The sequence below is a fragment of the Myripristis murdjan genome, chromosome 16 (genome assembly GCF_902150065.1).
Source record: "Myripristis murdjan chromosome 16, fMyrMur1.1, whole genome shotgun sequence".
Taxonomy (NCBI): Eukaryota; Metazoa; Chordata; class Actinopteri; order Holocentriformes; family Holocentridae; genus Myripristis; species Myripristis murdjan.
The window spans coordinates 14,286,277-14,307,667 of NC_043995.1; the positions used below are offsets into that span (position 1 = coordinate 14,286,277).

The window sequence follows — 21,391 nt, forward strand, 5'->3', positions numbered from 1 at the left end:
TGCCTTTCAACAGCATCTAGAGGCACTGTTGAAAGGCCACAGGCAAATATGTGTTAAATAAAATCTTTGTCTGAGCTGGCAAACAGGCCAGATTGACATTTAGAATAACACAGAGGATTACAAACACACACATATATCTGGGTTTATGTAATCTTAAAATCCACGCAGCTTGGCCAGACAAATGTTTTCGGATAATACCTACAGCAGCACACTATCTTATCCAGATTTTCAGCAACTTCCAAAACACAGGATTTCTCTTTCCTCAAACGGGAATGTGACAAACTTAGATTGTGATGGTTCGCTCTTGAGAGAAGCTCCATCGTGCACCATCTGAGTCGGTGCAATCAGAAAAAGTACTGGCAACAGGAAAGTAGTCTGAGCTCCTGAAAACCAGACTTTTAGAGCAAAAGTTTTCAACCTTTTCTCTGACAGGTCCTGAGTGAGGTCAGTTTCAGAGGAATGAGAAGGTGTGTCAGGGAGTGTTGAGTGTGTACGTGAGGGTGGGTGCAAACTAATTTAATTTTTTAAAATTGGAAAATAAAGTCAGCCTTGTTCACAAGATTTAAGGCTTAATGTGGGAAGAAAGAAAACTTTGTCTCCCTACCATCATCCTTGTTAAATTTAAATTAGCTGCTGCTGGTAGCACATTCTGAGGATAAACAAAAACCTGCTCTGCATTAAATAATGATTGTTTAGGAAAGTAATTTCATGCATATCAACTATGAATAAGAAAGGGTGACAAATAAACCTTAGACACAAAATAAAATTTAATATGTATCTGTGTATGATTCTTAGCTTATTGCAGTTAATGTGGAACTTTGTTCTAACTTCATCTCATTTACATTCCTATAAAGTATGTGTGATCCAAGATACCTTGACAATAAGACCCTTAGAGTCAACCATCCAGATCTTTTTCACGCACTCGTCTTTAGTGAGTCCCTCCTTCTCCATGGCCATGGTGATGAGCTCAGCGATGCCCATGGCTGCCTGGGTGGAGGAAAAAAGGAGAGGACAATACAAAAAGGGACAGAGATGCTGCAGGAGCTATTTCATCATGACTGCCTACCTGTTACATCAAAGAGGAATAAATCCTTGGTGTTTGCTTCACATGCCAATCACCTGTGTAACTTTTTTTTTTTTTTTTTTTGCAGTAATACAAACAGCTAATGCTTGTTCTCAAGCCTTTTCCTCTGGCCTCCCTAAGTAACAAAGCAAAATGATGTATTACATTTTCAAACTGGCAAGCGATTGTCTTTTCAAGTAACATTAACTCACTGTGTGAAATGTGCACTGAGGAAAGTTCTGATACGACTGTGAAGGTGTTTTGTTGTTGTTGTTGATGCTGCTGTTATTTTATGAAAATGTATGCACCTGCTGAGTCAATCAAAGGGAAAGAGAAAAAAACTTGGGAATGAGAAAAAGTAATGAGTGGAAATCACTCTTCTCCACACAAAGTAAATACTGCAAAAGAACAGTCTCTGTTTTAATGAGCTTTCTCCCCCGCATGTATTCAAGTGTCTCTCTCTCTCTCTCTCTCTCTCTGTGTGTGTGTGTGTGTGTGTGTGTGTGTGTGTGTGTGTGTGTGTGAGACACAGGTGCGCGATCAGGAAAGTGATGTGTACTTGTTTGTGTGCTATAATATATGTGTATATTTATCTGTTCTCCACATCGACACAATGCAAAGTATTGACTTCTAAGATTTGATATTCACCATTCGCCTGCAGTAGACTAAGCCTAACATCTAAGGCCGCATGATACTGGAAACAATGACACTGTGATATCTTTTTTTCTGTGATATATATTGCGATTTGAAAAAATACAGGAAATTTTGAATTCACATATGGCACTCTGATACCAGCATGACAAGTAGAGAGAGAACGCACACACACACGCTGTCTAATAAACTTTACAAATGGACTTATGCTCAAATGTATGCCTCGTCTGCGTGGTGAAGGATAAACAGGCCTCCTGGTGTGGCTGACGATGGCAAAACTGTTAAACTCAAGCAAGAAACAGATTTATGTCTTATGTTGGCAAAATATATAGATGGATCTGGATACTGCAAGTTTTGTAAGTGAGTGTCAAGCATTTCTAACTTTAAGGCCATGCCACCCACATGATAGTATTTTTTATTTTTTTTTAACAGTACCGGGCCAAGATGCTGCTGATAACAGGATTAAAAGCACTGAGAAGCCACCTCACATCACTGAGCGCCTGCCTCTAGCATCCAAGCCACATCTGTATCTGTGACAGCAGCAGTGCCTTGTGCATGTTTTCAGCCAGGCGACATGCACGGTGCATGCACAGTGATCAGTTAACTATGTGCTCTGGTGAAGGAGTGCACTTGATCAGTTTATCAAAACAAACAGGCAGTGCTCATGCTCAAGTTGTGGTAAGGGACTGGCGGGGCTTTGGCTGTTTTATAAAGTGATCAGCTGCACCCAGTCACCACATAGCAAACTGATCACTGTGCATGCACAGCCTGCTTTCTCCAGCAACACACCCTGTAGCCAAGAACCCGAAATCAGGCTAAATTAGTATCTGATGGGCTTTTCTTACAGATTTTTTTATAGAACATTGCATGTTTTCCTTTTGTATCAAGCAGCAAAAAAGTTGTAGAATGATGTGTTTGAGTTAATTTGACTTACTTGACATCACACATCCTGCATTGTGTCTAAGGCACATGTGCATGTTGCGATGTCAATGCTGAAACAACATAATAGTGCATCTGTATGGTGCAAGATGTCAACACTGCACTGCTGACAATTGTGATATGATTAGGAATGGTTGAGTTATTGAGAAATCACAGACCTTATATTATACTTGTTGCCAAGTCAGAACAGTCATAATATTCAGTGAAGTATGTTTATATTCAGTAAAGTCTGTTATTGAGAATGATATCAGGCATTTAATACGGCCTGTGGGGAGGGAAAAGCTGTTGCCGTGGTGTAATGGTAATGGACCGCATGCTGAGGCATGATTTGTTAAATTGTAAGGGAGCAATCATGCACCCCAATGTTTGGGGAGAGAAGGATGGTGGATGATTGAAAACCACAACCAAAAATTGTCTCAGGATGCCTGTAATTAACCCTATAAAGCCTGAACTATGAAAGAATTGGCAGGAAATTCCAATTTTTTGAAACTGAACCCTTCATTTAGTCCTATAACAAAATATATATATATATATTAAAAAAAAATTCAAAAAATATGTTATTACACAACCTTTCTGGTGTATAATATATGATATGTTCTTGAAGTGCCAATGGTATGGTTCAGGGTGAACAGGGGAAGTGTTCAAAGGTATACAACAGTATTTTGGTCAAGAATTGATTAAACTGAAAACGAAAAACGGAATTGAAAATGTGTATCATATATGATACGAATGGCTTTATAGGGTTAACATCAGTAGAGGCGTGATGATGCTGAACAAGTGATGAATCAGACCATTAAAAAAAAAAAAAAAAAAAAAAAAAACCCACAAAATTAGGCAGAATGTACTTTTTATGTATTCTAGTTATTTATTTATTTATTTTTAAAAGACTGGTCTATATGAAGAGTGATCCTTCATCACCTCTGTCCTGATAAATAACGAGTACTGACAGTGGTCGTGTTTTACACCTACCTCCCCAGCACCTTGGAACACAATGGTATGGTCACACATTTTGCTCTTAGTGATTCGGAGGGCAGCTAGGAGCCCGGCTACTGCCACCGCCGCTGTGCCTGAGAGAAATGAGAGTGCCAGATCAATATTTCAGTTTAATATGAATCATGTCATTGATTTATCTCACAGAATTTATCATATTAATGCTACTGCTGTGAATGAAATAAAGATTAGAACAGATGACAGTCAATATAATGCAGGGAAGGAACTCAAGGAAGGAATCAAATATGGATAATGAGAGGCAGAGGACGAGAATGTTTTCTTGCTTCATGGCCATTTTGAGAAAACATTATATTCATTTTTGATGAGATTAAAGTATAAAAGTATAAAATATGTCATTACTGTGGTGTTTTGCAGTCAATTTACTACTAGCCAATTACAAAAATCACTAAACAGCAGCTAATAAATGATAGCAAAGCCTACAATTCACGATGCAAATAAATAAATAAATAAATTAATTAATTAATTAATAAAGATTTGCATCACTCCTCACTGTACCTTGTCATCTTGGAGTGATATTCATCTAAACAAGGTTCACACAACTCTCTTGTAACGCACTGTGTGGCAAAAAAAAAACACTGTAGGACCAGATGTTGTGACAATCTTTGATGACAACTAATAATCTACATGTTCATGATAACTTTTGTAATTATCTTTTTTTATTCTAATTTTATGTTATTGTGTGAGTTTATAACTTATGTTATGATGTCAACAAGGTCAGACTATTTTTTAACAGCACTCCTAATGAAACCAGATGGCACTCTAGTTGAGAGAGGGTGTTCTACAAAAACTTGAGGTTGAGATGTTAGTGGGTGTGATTTAACATCACAGAACAAAATATCAAACTCTCGTAACCACAGACCTCCCAGTTCACAGGTGTGTGTCCAGCTAAAAGGGAAATTTCAGAGACAGTCACAGTTATTTTCCACCTAGTGGTTAAATCAGATGTACTTGAGACAGACTAGTGATAAACCCTTTTACCTGCTACTTCATGTCAAAATGGTCTGTGATTTTAAAAAAAGAGGCATTTACTTACAGAATTTGAAAAAGTTGCATATTATTTCTTAAGTATTGAGCAACTGACTAATACTGAATTCTGACTGGCATTGCCGGGCATAAGGCATTTCCTGTATCATGCTGCTATTGCTGATTTTGAAGTAGGGCATAAATAAATAAATAAATAAATAAATAAATCAATCACAATTTTTGGCGGGACTGCACTCTCCTGTAGTCTTTTCATGATGATGCAAACATACTTAAAAACTCAGAAATGCACTTTATAAGTAAAACTTATACAACTCAAACTGTCAGTGCAGAACCTTCTGAAAATTAAATTGAAATTGTAAAAGCAGAAAAACTAAGGTGACAGATGAGACATTTGTTTTGGATGAGGGTTGTTTTAATGGGCTAAATTATTTACAGGAGGGAAACCAATTGAACATAAACATAACAGTTTGACATTTGAACAGTTTGTTTATTTGTTTGTTTGATTTGTTTGATGGGGTTAATGGATTGTAATTTCAGTTTTTCTGTTAATATCAGTTGAAGTTGCCTCTGTACAAAGTTAATTTAATGCCACTGTTATCTATATTTTATAATTTCATTAACAAGTAAAGCAAAGTTCAGAGGAATGGATCAGAATGGATGGTCAGAGGAGAATGAATCATTGATTGGTTGTATAAGCAAGGGGGTAGATGACAGAAAGAGAATAGGTGTGTGTGTGTGTGTGTGTGTGTGTGTGTGTTTTTACAGACAGCTTACCTTGGATGTCATCATTGAAAGTGCAGTACTTGTTTCGGTATTTGCTCAGCAGACGGAAAGCATTCACATTGGCAAAGTCCTCAAACTGAATGAGACAGTCCATCCCATACCTGCCAACAGAAATCAGGCAGAATTAACATCAAGCTTAAAGACAGTGTGGACATGACCACACAGGATAAATACAAGTTAACTGGCATGATGCTCACATGAGGAAACACACACTAAAACCTTCCCACAGGCACAAAAGCAGCAAAAAAAAAAAAAAAAAAAAAAAAAAAAAACTACTGAGGGCTCAGTCCTGAGGGGGGCACTCTCCCACTGCTTGAAGGAGCACAGCAGGAGAATACACATGAACAGAGAGAGGTCCTGTGATGGCTTGTCTGTGCACTAATAATAATGCATGGAAATACGTTTTATGAATATACCTAAGAAATATACTTAAGAAATAGGCAGTCAGTGTGTGTGAGAGAGAGTTTTTTGCATAAACTATCTTAAGAATGTTCTACATTTTGTTGGTTTTCCAATTATGTTGTCCCTACTAGGGTCCAAAGTTGTTTTCACTGTAAAATGCCCAGACTATGAGGTATTTAGAGCTATATTTAGAGCTCTGCAGTTTACACTAGTGACCATGTCAGTATCTCTCTCCTGTGTGACTTGACTGAATTCAACACATTTTGATGTACCATCCTGAATCTGCATGACCTTTATATCTCTTGGACTACTTTGGACCACTCTTGAAAAGAATCTACATTTCCTACGTTTGAAAAAGAATCAAATGAAGTTGAAATAACTCATAACAATGGTGCTTCAGGCTTGACTTAAAGCCACAGAAGCTTGCCCACTCTTTTCTTTTGATTGACATTTAACAAACTGACACCTGTTATCCCTTTTACAACAGCACCTGACAATAGGTTTCAATGAGGGAGGTCGAACCACCACAAAGGAGCAGGACCGCAACAACCTGAAGTTGATGAGCCGCTACAGGAATACAGGGCCCACCCAGTCTCCCTGTAAACCAGTGGAGTTCTGTTTTACAAGTTGCTCACAGACCACCTATCACACATATTCAATACAGCATCACAAGAGCCTGTGCCAGTAATGCCTTGCAAAAACATCATGCAACAAATTAAAACACAGCATTACGGGTCCATAAATTGGATTTAGCAGCGACAAAGAGAAAGAGCCCCAGGTTCCCCGGCAATTCAACAGATGGAGCTTTTGTAGAAGTGCCAGGTTTTACTGGATGCGTGCAGAACTGCTGCACTTTTGCTCCATCCCCACCACAACTGGCTTGGTTTAAAAAAAAAAAATCTGGAGGTTTTCAGGAAGTTCAAAAGGAAAGAATGGCCTGGTAGCTAGTAATTATTTTATAATATATTAATCTGGTTCTTCAGTATTACATTTTTTTCTGCAATACTTATACTAGACAGATGCAGGACAGATGCATTAATTGGGAAGCCTGGCTGTTACAGTAAAAATCTTCATCTTAATGAATTGTTCAGAAAAAAAATCTTATTCTGTCAACAGGTGAAAAAAAAATGTGGCAGTGGGATGATGTAATCCCACTTGTTCCAATGCACTTTCACTTGTTTCAGGACAGATTTTTTCCACTTAGGAAAATATTCTAACACTGACTATGACAATAAATAAACAAAAAAAATTTATTTATTCATTTTTTCTTCTTCTTCATGAAAACAACTAGTTAAGTGTCACAAAAAACACGTTCTTCCCATGTCAATCAACCTGTTTGAAAAATCTTGTGGAAAGACATTTATCTAATTTTATTTTTTAATGTCATTTGGCTTGAGAAAAACTTCTACAGGTAAAAATTCAAAGCAATTGAGATTTAATCCAACAGGCAGATTTTTCAGGAAAACCAGATTGTCAATTTCAGTTGTAAGCTAAATAAATAAAATTGATTGTTTTACAGTGTGTTGTATAATTATGCAATATACTGTAAATGTGCATTTAACACACTAACTGAGACAGGCACACTGACTGCAACTGTGTGATGCTCCTCAGCTGCTGCAAATCTCTGAGAGCAGAGTTGTCTATGCAGTGTTTATCAAGTCCAGTAAAGTCCAGTGTCACACAGAAACAATGGGTGGACAGGGCGAGGTCGACTCAAACCTGTAATAAAAACACCAGAGCTCATGTTTCAGTGACCTAGTGAGGGTGGAAATTCGGGACAGGCCGAGCAAACACAGCAAGCCACCCCAAAACCCTCAACACCTGCAGACCTGTCAATCAAAAGAACCAGAAGAAGAGACAACAAGGCGACGCATGTTTCAAATCTTTCTGCATAATATTATTGTTTTTTCACTGTGAAGGTTGCTTGGTTTCTTTCTCCTCTGCTTCAGTGTCTATCACTCTTTCCCCTTTCTCCTCTCAGTCTTTCCACCAAGCCCCACCTCGCACAGCATATGGAAAAGATTCCTCCTTCATACTCTTGTTGTACCAATCGCTAAAGCTGTTTCCCACTTGTTACAGTGGCTGTTAAACTGCTTAAATCTCCAGTGGTAGGAGGAAGAAGCTGAGGAGCGGAAGAGAGGCAATAAGAAGCGCAGGATGAGAAGAGAACTGAGTTCAGCCATAAAAAAAACCCTCAATGTCCTGATCAGAGCTACCACTGTCTGTCTCAGTATTTATCCTTTCCCTGCCGTTCTGAAAGTCAGTGATGCCTAACACAGAGACAGACTGTATGAGTGATTGACTTCCAGCCAACGCAGCAGTAGCATTGGAGAGAAAAATGTGTTTTCTATCAAGCAAAGAGAAGCACTAAAGCACTGTGAGGCTTTGTGAGAAGGACAAATAATGAAGCCAAGAAGGGAACCATAAAGTTTTCATTGTGTCGGGGCTTTGGGTGACAGGCGACGGGCGAGGATGGAGTTTGGATGTGGCCCTGCCCCGCCGCCGATTTAGCGCCCTCTTGTGTGGTTTGGTGTCCCTCGCTGCTGGAGAGGTCACTTCAGTTCAGGCAAAGCCAAGTTGCCCTGTCCAAAGAGGTAAATTTGGAAGCGCTCTGATGCAGATGAAAGACATGCTCACATGTTGAAATGACCTAATACATTACAGAGAGGAAGAATTACAGCTTGAGGCTTCAAATGAAAACTGATGAGAGGGGAAAACAGCACGAGCTGCCAGATACTGAATTCATCTCTTCTTTATTTTCACTAATCTGGACTGAAATGTGAGTGCACGATGTATAAGAATAGCATGCACTTAATCTTTGACGATTTACTAAGTGCTATTTTAAAAAGAGAATGAATGAAGTCTAGAGACGATTGACATACATTGGAGAATGACTGAGCTGTGAACACACGCATATTTATGGGAATCCACTCACTATAAACCGGAGAGTGAGTATTTGAGGTTGTGGTTCGGGAGCTGGAGAAAGAAAAGGAACATCTTTCCAGTGCTGAAAGCTTTGGGTCTTGGCCTTATCCAATAAAGATAGGGGGAGTGTTTGTGTCAATGTGTGTTTCTGTGGGTGGGTGGGTGGGTGGGTGCACACACACACATATTATCTAGACTAAAGCTCCTCTCGAGGTCATTTGTGTTCGCCATCCCTATTCTGTCTGAAGACTGTTGTCTTCCCCTAGCGACCTTCTGAATGGAACTCAACATTCCCACAATGCATCTCTCTGCTAGCTGTAAAAAACATACTGAACAAAGGCTGTGGAAGCTGCATTTGCTTTTGTATCTAAACTACAGAAGCATCGGGGGCGGTGACCCAGCTCAAAATCAACATGAAAAACACACCAGTGATATTCCTGACTCCTGAGGTTGTGAGAAATAGCATTCATCTCTGAAAAGAGAGAGAGAGAATAGAGTCACATATAGAGCGAAAGACAAGATGGATGGACAGTAAACGGTGTTGAAAGGACGCTGTCCATCCAGCTCTGTATTAGGATTTTTGCGTGCCAGGAGCTCTGAATTATGGTGGAGACAAGATTGTGGATGTTATGGAAAAAAGAAAGAAACTACCCATCTGTCCCGTCTTGATCTGGCAGTGGAATCACTGTCTTCCATTTCCCTGTCTAATGCTTTGTCAAGAGACGAAGGAGTGCCTGGCTGGGAAAACACTCCATCTGTTACAGGGATGAGAGAACAGGAGGGGAAACGATCCTCTCTACACCTGTTAATGCATGTAATTCAGAGACAGTAAAAACACGAGATTCTGCTATGGCCTCTCACTTTTCCCAGCCTGAGGCACCAAAACATTGGAACAACTACAGAAATGACAGAAAAATAAAAAAGGGGGAACAAGATTAGAATAGGCAAGGAAGAGCATTATTCTAATATATAGTTTGAGCCGTGTTCATATATTAATGTTAACCTCCACTTTGCAATTTCAGAACAAACCAGTCGTAAAACAAATGTGTGCTTTGAAAAGAACTTAATGATGTAAAGTAATACCAACTCATGCCGACCAGCCATGTTGTTGGTTTTCACCTCCTTTCCAAAGCCAAAAGACAAAATAATAAGAAACTTAAGAGGACATGTAAATTATATAAACCTGCATTTGAGCAATGGAGAGGTTTATAGTCCAGAACAGTAAGCACAGAGCTTAGTGAAGTTTGTCCACGGCTGACCTCCATTACGGATACTGGAATTGGATGGCGTCCCATTGAAGCTGCACTATTTTGCACATTGGCAGCCCCAAGTGGCATTAGGACACTAAACTTTTACCCAGAAATAATGTGGCATACCATCAATATCTCCTGGAGGACTTCTTATTGGTTGGTAGGGATGGAGAAGGTAAAAATCTTTTCACAACAGGATCCAGCTGAATCTTGATAATGTGTTTGCTTCCTGCTTCTCAGAAGAAGGTTTTGATAGCAGTGATCATATAAAAGCTATTGATGTGATCAACTGGGACACTGGGGACTTCAAGAAAAAGAAATCAACCAACAAGATACCAATCAGACTTTTCTTTCCGTGGGACTGTTCAAACCATCAGAGGGAAACAACCAGCACAACACAGAGCTCCTTTGTTATTTTCACCATTATTCTGCTGAGATTTACGACTCACTTCAGTAATACAAGAGGAAATGGTGTGACACCAGGGAAAAATAATTAGGCTCATTGGTGTCTAAAGGGTTACATGCATGGTTGCTTGCTTCGTACTACCAAACCCGCCCAGCAGAGAGAGAGTGTAAATGTTTGTGACAATGCTATTAATGTCTGATGCAGTGAAAAAGAGCATGAGATGCGAGATGACAGCCGCCTTCCCATGTGGCGGATCGCTCAGACTTTTGGTGTTATGTCTGGGCCGGCGTGTGGGATAAGAGAGTTAATATGTGAGCCGGCTCCTTCAGGAAACTTAATCTGGCTTCACTGTAGACTTGATGAAATCTGAACCATGCCTCTTGATCTCTAGCTATGAGGAAGTAGAGTAGAAGCACATCTACAGCCAGTCCTGAAGGGAGCAAATAGAAACAGAGACGAAGGCATGAAGTGATTCTTTTAGCTGGAGTGCATTCATAAGAATGAGCTGGGACCTCCACAAGGAAGGTCATGGACAAGGGCACTCTGTCCAAACACAGCTGTTGAACCTGTGTGCTTATGTGCATGTTTGTGTACACACACACTGAATGTCTGTTACCGCTGTCCCTACGGGGCTTTGAGGCTGTGGCCTGGTCCCTCTTAATAAATCCCCAGCCCCCTCTCCCTCTCCAGAGAGCCAGCATCTCTCAGCACACATTATTTCTCAAATCCCCTAGCCGTCATTAAAGACGGAAACACAGTCTGCATTCTTTCTCCTTTCCTCTTTTCCTTCCATCACTTCCATCACTCCATTTGTCCAACTAATCTTTACTCTCTAAGATCCAAGATGCCAATCTAGCCACACAACCACAACAGTGCAGATGCAAAGGTGGACAAAATAACTGAAATGGCCAAACTGTAAGCAATATATTGCTGTACATTTTCACAATCTTTTCCAATCATTTCCCTCTTAAGCACTGTTTACAACATGCTGTACACTTGCAAGTATACCTATATATACACATACATATATATACATACACAAAATTGGCCAAAATATGTATTTGTGTACTGTATGGAGATTTTTTTTTTTTTTTTTTTTTTTTTACTTTGAGAGAATGCATAAAGTCAAACTGGTAACAGCTATTTAGTGTCACTGAACCGACATTTGACAAACTCACCACACTGGAAAGTCTGCGGTTTGAATTCCAGACCAGCTAGGGAAATCTGCGTGGGGGAGATGAATAATAAAGACTGATACACCCGCAGCAACCACTGTCAAAGTTCAACCTGCCCTTGAGCAAAGGTTGTACATGGCAGCAGCCAGATGTGAATGTGCGTAAACGTACAAATATGAAGCAGGGCTTTGTGGAAAAAAAATCAAGCATGCTTAGCAAATCTTCCCTGGGAAAAAAAGAGAGACAAAACAATTCAGCTGGTCAGAATTTAAAATCTCTATGTGTTTTATGTGAGTGTTACTTTAAGCGGATTCTCACTTTATTTATTCTACCATTGTCATTCAACTAAAGTTTACATTACAAATCGATCGGCTGCCACATAGAATCAATACATCTGAACCTTGACTTTCTTGTATAGAACTCATTTTTCAGCAGCAAAAATGCCTTATGGATCACATGTGATGCTATTGTTACCTTGAAAAAAAGCATGGCTAAAGTTTTGAAAGGCTTCCAAAGCAATGCTGAGCCTTAGTTTATCCTTATGAAAGTGTTGTGGGTAACTGTGGGATCGATGAGATTGTATCTCATTGGAAGACTCTGGCTGTCGACAAAAAGAGTAGGCGACACCTGTAGATTGTTAAACAGGAGGAGACTCTCAACTGAAAGATGGGTACCTGGCATGAAACCAAACATTTGGCTTCATTATTGCCCATTCTCCTTCAACAAAGATCTTTCAAAATGATGGAGGAAAAAGGCCTCCAGAGTTTAGGTTATTATTGATGATTTGATCTGTAGCATTATGAGATGAATGACTTCAAATTACCTACCTTTTCCCTCATTTCTTAGAAAACTTGAACATGAATATTACTTAAAAAGTGTATGGCTGTAATCATTCATTCAATCTCGGACCCCATAATTATTCATTTTCCGCCAATCCGGCTCCTTCGGGGAAAAGGCATCACTGTTCCCTGTAGTTGAGAAGCCACCCGGTTATTAGAGAGTCATGGCTTCCTCTTGCCAGCTGGAGGGGGCCCAGACCCAGGCTTCTCCCTCTGGACTCTGGTCTCTCTGGGCTAGGACAGGGCTTAACCAGGCCCATGTGTCTGTGGCCGCCATGGCTCCACGGCACACAGGGACAGAGCGATACACATATATGTCGGAATGCATGGAAGCACATGCATGCATACAAATTTACAGAAGTCTCATCAAGGACAGGTCTGTAATAAACACATACAGGACCTGGGGGTACGCACAGCGCAAGCCTCCTCTATTTCCAGCTCAGAGAAGAAGGGGCAGATAAGATCGAAGCACGTACAAACTAAACAAGACGAAATACAAAACAGTTATGTGCCCTGCTCTGCATCCACCTAGAACAAGCCAAAACTAACCCACGACCTCCATCCATTGCAGAAACTTGTGGAGACAGGGGTTAGGATTACATCACAACTCAAGTTATGTATCCTCTGTGCTTAGGGAATTTAGGCAAGGGGGTCTGTGTGTACAGCGTGGGCAGATATTTTCTCTGGACTGGGACCACTGCAGTCCAAAAAGTCTCTAAACAGATTCCTCTACAAACCAAAGGCGATACCTCCATTCTATCCTATAAATGGCTATGTTTACATGGTCACTAATATTCCTTTAGCCTTAGGAATACTCAAGCATTACAGTCATAAGCTGGTGCTTGTAAATGGCATATCCTGTTTACAAAAACCAGGCTTAACTTTTATCCTGGCTCTGAGAAACCTGCATGAGGTGCGTCAGACATCCTGATATGATGAATGCTTAGCCTGATGATGGCTGTTTTTTGCTGTCTGCACAAGCTCAATATCGCATTGCATCATGGATAAGGGTGTCAGTGCGGCAGACCGTGCTACACAGAAGCAGACCAGTCATCGAACTGTTTGCCACAGTCATTTGGCTGGTACAAAATAAAATGGCAATTGTGGTTATTTGCTACAGTTATGATGCACATACAGGGTAGTAAAGTGTGTTACACTCCATTGAGAACTGAGTAAATATGTTGCGCTGTGGCTGCCTGCTAAAAGTAGGAAGTAAACAATATTTACTACCAACTGGAACAAAGGATTAGCTCTATATAATGGCCACAGTTCTTACACAGAAAAATGGCCACTCCAACAATCTTGCCATGCTGATTTGCATGGGAGAGTCCACTGTACTCCAATTCAAGCTCTGTGCCTGCTAACTTTGGCACTTTTCATTTCTTGAGAGAGGAAACTGTGCAAAATTGGGCTGGTCTATGATGAAAAACATTAATATTCTCATAAATTGGTTGGCAGTGTTTGCAGCAGTGATTTCTTTGATGTAGCGGAAATAGGAAAAAAAACATCTTATGCTGGATTTCTGTGGATTACTGAACATGTCAGGTTGGTGTGGACAGTTCGGAATAAATATTATCATGCAAGTGGTTCAGCTAGTGCGAGATGAAATGTCCTCTCACTGTCTGCTTAGATGTTCCCTCACCCATCTGTCTACACAGAATTATGCTCATCAAATCAATGGTTGCTAAGTCATTCTGATCACTTTTCAACAGGCTATTAATGTTGCCAGTATGAGTTCCAGTATGAATTTTGACTGGTAGTGCTTAGCAACCAAAACTTAGTTCACGAAAAGTGAAACTGAATCACCGGGGACTTAAGAAATTTCCATATCCCTAAATCCCACAAACCCTTTTTAGATGCAAGGCTTTGGCTGCACCACCATGCATACTTGGATCATGAAAATACATCACTCACTTTTGGAGTCTAAATATGCAACAACTAATATGACACATAAATCTAGGGTTTTATGGTGCTCTTAAGCAATTAGTCTGACTGCAATGCAAAACAAATTATCGATGTTTTAGTCTCAATGTTGACTTCAGGGTCTTCACAGGTAACTCTCAATGCCCACGTATGGACTAATATGCTAAACTGCTTAACATTTTTCCTTTAAGAGCTCCATGTGTTGTTAATATCAAAAATGACAAGAGCAGACATCATGAAGGAAATCGGGAAGTGATGCATTTGAAGGCCGGTGCAGTCATACCTGTCTGACACAGCCTTTATAAACTCATCCAGCAGGTCATCGTAGGCTTGGCCTCGCACTCTCTTATGTCTCAGCCCGATGTAGAAAGGGTCCTTCAGCAGCTCCTGCCAAAACAGGTGGAGGAAGAGGGGAGAGTGAGAGGTGAGAAAAGGCAGTGTGAAGGACAAGGGCAAGAGAGTACCTGGCTAGCAAACTGACTGGAAAACACCGACAAAAATCGCTCCTTCCCTGCCTAATATGTTGGCCTTCGTATGTTTGTGTTGAAAACTGCACTAAGCAACTTCACACACTGGCAGCTTCAAAGGTAACTGAGAAATTAGGCCTTCAATTGCCAGTAAAGTGCATCCAGCACACTCATGTTTACCAACCAGCTGGTCTATGGTGCTTTACCAAAGGAAACCAAAAGGGAGGAGAAGAGAGGCAAATGATTTAATGTCAGAGAGCCCAGCTTTCTCTGGAAAAAGAGCGCTTGTTCACGGCTGTTTAGGAGACAGTTTGGACTTCCTCCTTAAGTTATGATTTTTCACTTCTCGTAAACTGAAGTGAAGAAGTGTTCATACCAGACATCAGAGTAAACAGAGTGACTCTACAGAGTCTTATTTAATAAGATGCTGTTCTCTGCTGCAGCCCCAGTTTGTGCTTTCAACTGATATAAAAGACTTATTTTTACATTCAAATCTTGTATGGCTTTTATGTGTATCAATGTTAGAACTCTTATATGAGATATCTTGAACATGTCAAATTTCTCAACATGTTTGAGTTGCAATATTGATGTTTATCACATTGTACTGTCTGTCTTGTGAGGTTGTTGTGTTTTCCCAATTGTGTTTTAAAATCCATACGGTTGCAAAGCTTTTGTAGACCCTGTGCAAGCTAATGATTATCTATTAAAGAATAAATGACAGCAAGTGAGTTGCACAGCCAGTCTGGACTCGAATGCATTGCTGTTATGAGAGAAAGAGGTTGAGAGACAAGACGAGGAGAACATAACTGTTTTATAGTATTTGTATATTTTGCACATGCTGTAGACAAAGAGAAAATGGGAAAGCACAAGAACCCAGAACAGATTTTATTTATTAATTTATTTGTTTACATTTTTTTCTGTTTCAAACTTTAAGAAACTCCCTTTCAAAATAAAGATACAAAGGGGACAACCTCACCAAAGATTGGCCATCCTGCCTTCTCCTCATTAAGTTTATTCATTTTCTCCTCAGACTCAGCCACCCCTGCCTTCTTCTGTATCTTAAATGCCAACTCAGTCAGCCTGAACTGACTACTGCCTACTGCATAATCTGCAGTAAATTACCCTTTACTGGAGTATTACAGTACATCAAGGGAACCAAACTATTACATGGGACAGGACAATTTGATACCTGTGACCAGAGTAATTACACAACAAAATGGAAGTATAAAGTGCGTGCGTGTGTGTGTGTGTGTGTGTGTGTGTGTGTGTGTGTGTGTGTGTCTGTGCGTGTGTTTAGTACATGTCTTAGTGTATCGCCAAGGTACTCTGACACAAAGCCAACCTTCATCCACCAGGAACCACACAGGAATTCAGGGAATGTATGAAATTGAAGAATTACTCTCTTCATGATTTCTGTCTAGTCTTGAAGTTCCTTGAATGGAAAAATGAAGGGCATATGCACGGTCACATCACACACACACACACACACACCTGCCCCTCTGAAACCCCTTGACCTCTCCATGCTGTAACGCGGACCATGTGTGTGATCATAGAGTTGTGAGAAACGCCTCCTGTCAGTTCACACACGATCAGCAGCAGACACATCTGTGTGAAAAGCAAACCCTAAACTTAACCCTGTTGCAGTTTTGTCACTTTTACTGTAATATCAATCATCTTCAAACACCTCAGGGGAGAAGTCATTAATGTGCAGGATGACTGAATTATCATGCTGGACTAAATCTTTAATAATTATGTTATTTTACATTGCACTCTGCTCATATCTTTGTAATAGACATTTCCTTTAGGCACAATTCAAAAGAGTGTGTTGTTTTGCTGGCTTTATTTAGAGTCCTTTTGTCCCTCTGTCCTGCCAAATTTCTTGAGTAGTTATAGTTAATTTGTATCATGGCCTTGTATCATGACCTGCCATATAATGAACATCCTTTGGTGATGGTTGCGTAACTGAGTTGGCACGTGACAACTGGAGGTAGCTCACGCGTCTAGAAGAAACCCCACTGTGGCTGTTTTTTAAGACTTCAAGATGGATGGAAATGAATTCAAGTGGCTGGTGGAGGGGGGGCGATTGCTTTTAAGAAGGTAAATAAGCAAATATTTGGGAAATAGGAAACAGGGTGAACGTGCTGCTTTTCAGATTTACATGGCCTAAACAGCCCATCAAAGGAGGATTTGCATTCGAGCCGATGCAGATGGAATGCAAAAGGAGGAAGTTTATTTGCACAACCCATACTCTTCTCATCTCAGCAGAGTTCAAGGTGGAGACTCTCGTCTGTTCATTCACAGCGACGTGTTGAAGGAGATGAAGGGGGAGCACCAGTGAACTTTGACTTTGGATGAGAGGGATGCAGCAGAGAAGTGAGAATTAAGAGCAGAGGTCGATGAGAGAGAGAGAAAGAGGGATTGAGAGTGAGTGAAGAGTTAGGTGGAAGTGGATGCCTCATAGCAGTGACAGATTGCTTAGAGACTTTCCTTTGGGCTTTTCACACATACTTCATCAGGGCTTTGACAGAATACATCTGCCTGACAAAACGTGGCTCTGTTTTTGTTATCGACACATTGGTTTTGCATTGATTTTGAAGCTGCACTGGGAAGCTTAACATCTTATAGGACCCAAATGGCAGCAAGAGGTAGCCCAACTATGAATTATTAAAGCAAGTACAAGGAACTTTCGTTTTGTGTTGACTTTGGCGGCCCCTGTGGACAAAAGTGGTAGTGTTTCTTGGAATGAAGACTGCATTTCTCATGAGCATCACTGCCTCGTGTTGTGAAGATGTTGATCTGACCTTGTTGTGAATGCAAATGAAAGAAAACCGCCAATATAGAAAAGACACTTCTGTCTACATCATGGACCATAGCTGACCACATCAGGTGCTTGAAAGTTTGGCTTAGAAGGTTCCCAATTATTGTGGAGAAAACGATGGCACTAATTAGACCCAGCTGCCATCTTCTCGCTGATTTCTTGATTTCTCAGTCTTAATTTGAAAAGGGAAAAACAACTTGTTAATCAACGCAGTGATTTGTACAAGTCTCTACCACAGCATAATTAAAAATTATCTCCAAGAGCTCTGGCCGGTCATTTTTTTGCCTTTCCTCTTTCCCTGGATAAATATCCCACAGGGCTAATGGAAGCTGAAACGGAAATCCAAAGAAAGTCCAAAGAAACAGGGGAACTTTGTCGAGGCTGGAGAGAGGTGAAGAGGTTCAGCCATTGTTGGTGAGTCCAGTTTTCTCTGGATGAAGTGCTCACTTGCTGCTAGTATTTTTAAATTTAGATTCACTGCTTCCTGCGGGTGCAGGAGATTTGCCACCAGTGATTATACCCAACACCAGAATTTCATCTGGGAAAATATGGCAAATCTAGGGCATCTCATACTATAGGGATGTGGCAACCCAAAGTGCTGGTAAGTCATAGGCACTCTCGGATAAAATCTTGCCTGGTGCAACTTTAAAATCCCGTTTTAGGTTTACTGCATTGGTGTATGTTTCCTATTTTTGTGTTTATTTCTGTAACAGTAGTTGAAAAAGGTCTACTCATTCCAAATAACTGTCTGAATGTCAGTGCAAGAGTTCCTCATTAAGCTCTTTGGGCAGACTTTCATTTATCCCCAACAAACTCAAACAGACACACACAAACCCACTGACTGCGGTGTGTCCACATGTGACCTTTAAAACAGAGGCTTCATTTTCTCATTGTTTTCAGTGGGGAAAATAATCACTGTTGGATGCTTTGAGTGGTGTTCAGACCATGGCACACTTTTCTTCTCAGTGCATAGGGGGCAAAACATAATCAGCCTGAGCTTTAGTAAGACAAACTCTGATGAAAGGACAGAAACCTCTAACCAAAACAGGCCCGCATCTCAGCTGGACGTTCATAGTACTCATTGTTCTATTAGTGCCCCTATAATGTTGAAAATAAATCTTCAATGTGACCACAGTAGCAAAAATTTTACAGTACACAACATTAGCATATTGTAAATCATACAGTTTAATATAGCCATGTCGTACAGATCCACACAGACTATTTGTGTATTTGTAGATTTACTGCCAGTCTTCCTTTATGCCCATTAGCATTACAAAGCTTCTTCCATTTCATACCCCGTTAACAGTGGAGACGGCCAAGTATGTTAAAGTCAACATGGTTAATATCTTGACAGGCTAAGAAAATAGAAAATGTAAGTTTAATTTTGGTTCACCCACTCTAAAAATTTGTGGTTTGGATTGGACTCTACAAGTGGGGGTCAAGCGGTGTACACTTACAGTATATGTGTGTGTGTTTGTGTGTGTTATGTGTTATGTGTGTGTGTCACACTTTGAGCCTGCTTTAAACATTAATTTTATTGCAGTTATGCCTTAAATTATAGTAATCCTTCAAATTAATTGATATTTAACCGTTTCTTGCATTTCTTGCATTTCTTGCGTTTTTTTTTTTTTTTTTTTTTTTTTTTTGGTATCTTGTGAAGAATTATATAACTTTGTCTGACAAAATGCTCAATGAATAGTATCACAGAAACTACAAGAGCCACAACCAGTACTTCTACCCCAATCATCCACTGAACTCAGCACGGTTAAAAAAAGGCTTGGACACGGATCCTTAACCTCTATCTGCTCTGCTCTGTGCTCTATGAATCCATATAGTATTTCAATCCCAGTGGGTGGGGAAGTGATCCGCAGCGTTGTCATGCCTCATTGCAACAGGCAACCTTTACTTCTCTGGGATTTGGGAGTTAATTACAGGCTGCTGCTGAGATGAGCAGGGCTTGGAGGAGGCACTGGCCACCTTTCCACAGCATGGTTTAGAAGGACTTGCCATGCCCAGGGCCAGCTCATAATGTCTCTAAAGCCATATTTTGTTTATTTGAAGCTATATCCCAGCTGACACATCATCTTCCAACGTGCATTACATGGACCACAACGTGCAGGTGGATGCCAAGTTCAGCATCACGCCCTATGAGCACAAAATACTGACGACAAATCAAAAATTCACGTCAAAGCAGCTTTTTGGAAATCAGAGGGCATTTAAGTCCTCCTTTCACAAAATGATGCAACTAACATCTATGGACGATGGCAGACATCACCTCAAATGTGTGTACGATGGTGAGGTCCATCTGATCTGATCTTATCAGACCATCTGAATGAACCCAACATTGGTTTTGTTTCAGTATTCAGTCCACCGTGAAACTGAAAGAAAGGGGTGCATTGTGAATAACTCAGATAGTCGAAGTAGCCATGAGTGAGTTTCAAGTGGGTTGACCTCGTTGACACCACACTGAACTGTTGACATGAGTTGTCTTTTTGTCTGAGATTATCTACTGTTGATTGGCTAAGCTGTCCTTTGTGTTATACAGCCCCTTGTCTTTCAGAGGGGATTAGTCCTCGTGTATGGCTTTACAGTTGGGCCTTGCTTGGGACACAGAAGCCCCATTTTCACTGCTCAGTTGTAACTGTTTCCAAACTGATGACGGTTAAGCTTCAAGAAAATAAAAAGCTGTTATCGAACTGTGTTGAGGTGTTGGACGTGATGATGAAATTCAAGCAGTTTAACATCTAACTTCTGTAGTTGGCCGTTACTTAAAAGGTGTTGTAATGGGTCAGTAACAACAGGGCCAGAGAGAGAAGACAGCCTGCACCTGTCTGAGGTAAGAGACACCCCATTCTGGACATATGAGAGTTAGCCCAACACACACACACACACACACACACACACACACACAGTATATTGTCAAGGATGACATCATCGAATCTCATTTCAGCATGTGTGTCTGTGTCTGGCACAGGGAAACAGAAAAAGAAGAAGTCCAGTGACAGGATTATGCAGTAAAGTTAGTTTATCTGTACTCCGTGTCTGTGTGTGTGTGTGTGTGTGTGTGTGTGTGTGTGTGCGTGTACTTTATATGCCACTATATTTCCCCCATTTGTATCTGTGTGAATGTGAGAAAGTGATAAGAGAGATATAGGTAGCAAGGCTGTTTAGGATTTATTGTTGGTTCAAGAGTCTGCATAGCCATCATGTTGAATTAAAAAAAAAGAAAAAAAAAGAAAAAAAAAAACACTCCATAAAAGCAAAATTCTTTAATATGTTAATAATTCATGAGGTTTTAAACTCTGTGGAAAACCTCAGATTCAGTTTTAAGCGTCCTGATATGGTCAGGTACGGCAGTCTTGTGTAAGATAAAAATACAGCTAAATTTTCACAAAATACAACACACAATAACAATATTGAACCCACAGGCCAAATTATAATAATAATAATTTATAATAATAACAATAATAATAATAATAATTTCAATAAAAAAGTAACAAAAAAAAAATAGCAACTTGCTACTAAGATTTTACTGTCGTCAATAAATGGTTATCATTTCTTGATGACATTAATTCATTCAGCCAATCAGTGGACTAAAAACTTGGTGTATGCGTTCATTACACTGTATATCTGCTGGTAAAGTTTCTATTTGCATAAAAAGTCAATAAACAAACACACATAATAATAATAAATACCCCACTACCATCACACACACACACGCACACACGCACGCACACACACGCACGCACACACAC

General features: G+C 40.1%; 1 protein-coding gene across 1 annotated transcript in view; it reads right to left on the minus strand.

Moving 5' to 3' along the window:
* Window positions 1–21,391, minus strand: part of me1 (malic enzyme 1, NADP(+)-dependent, cytosolic) — a 98,081-nt gene that overhangs the window by 9,998 nt on the left and 66,692 nt on the right. The window contains exons 6-9 of the mRNA XM_030071995.1: window positions 14,635–14,738; window positions 5,423–5,532; window positions 3,623–3,720; window positions 874–987 (exon numbers count right to left, since the gene is read on the minus strand). Of these exons, the coding sequence (XP_029927855.1) occupies window positions 874–987; window positions 3,623–3,720; window positions 5,423–5,532; window positions 14,635–14,738 (426 nt within the window). The remainder of the gene's footprint in view (window positions 1–873; window positions 988–3,622; window positions 3,721–5,422; window positions 5,533–14,634; window positions 14,739–21,391) is intronic.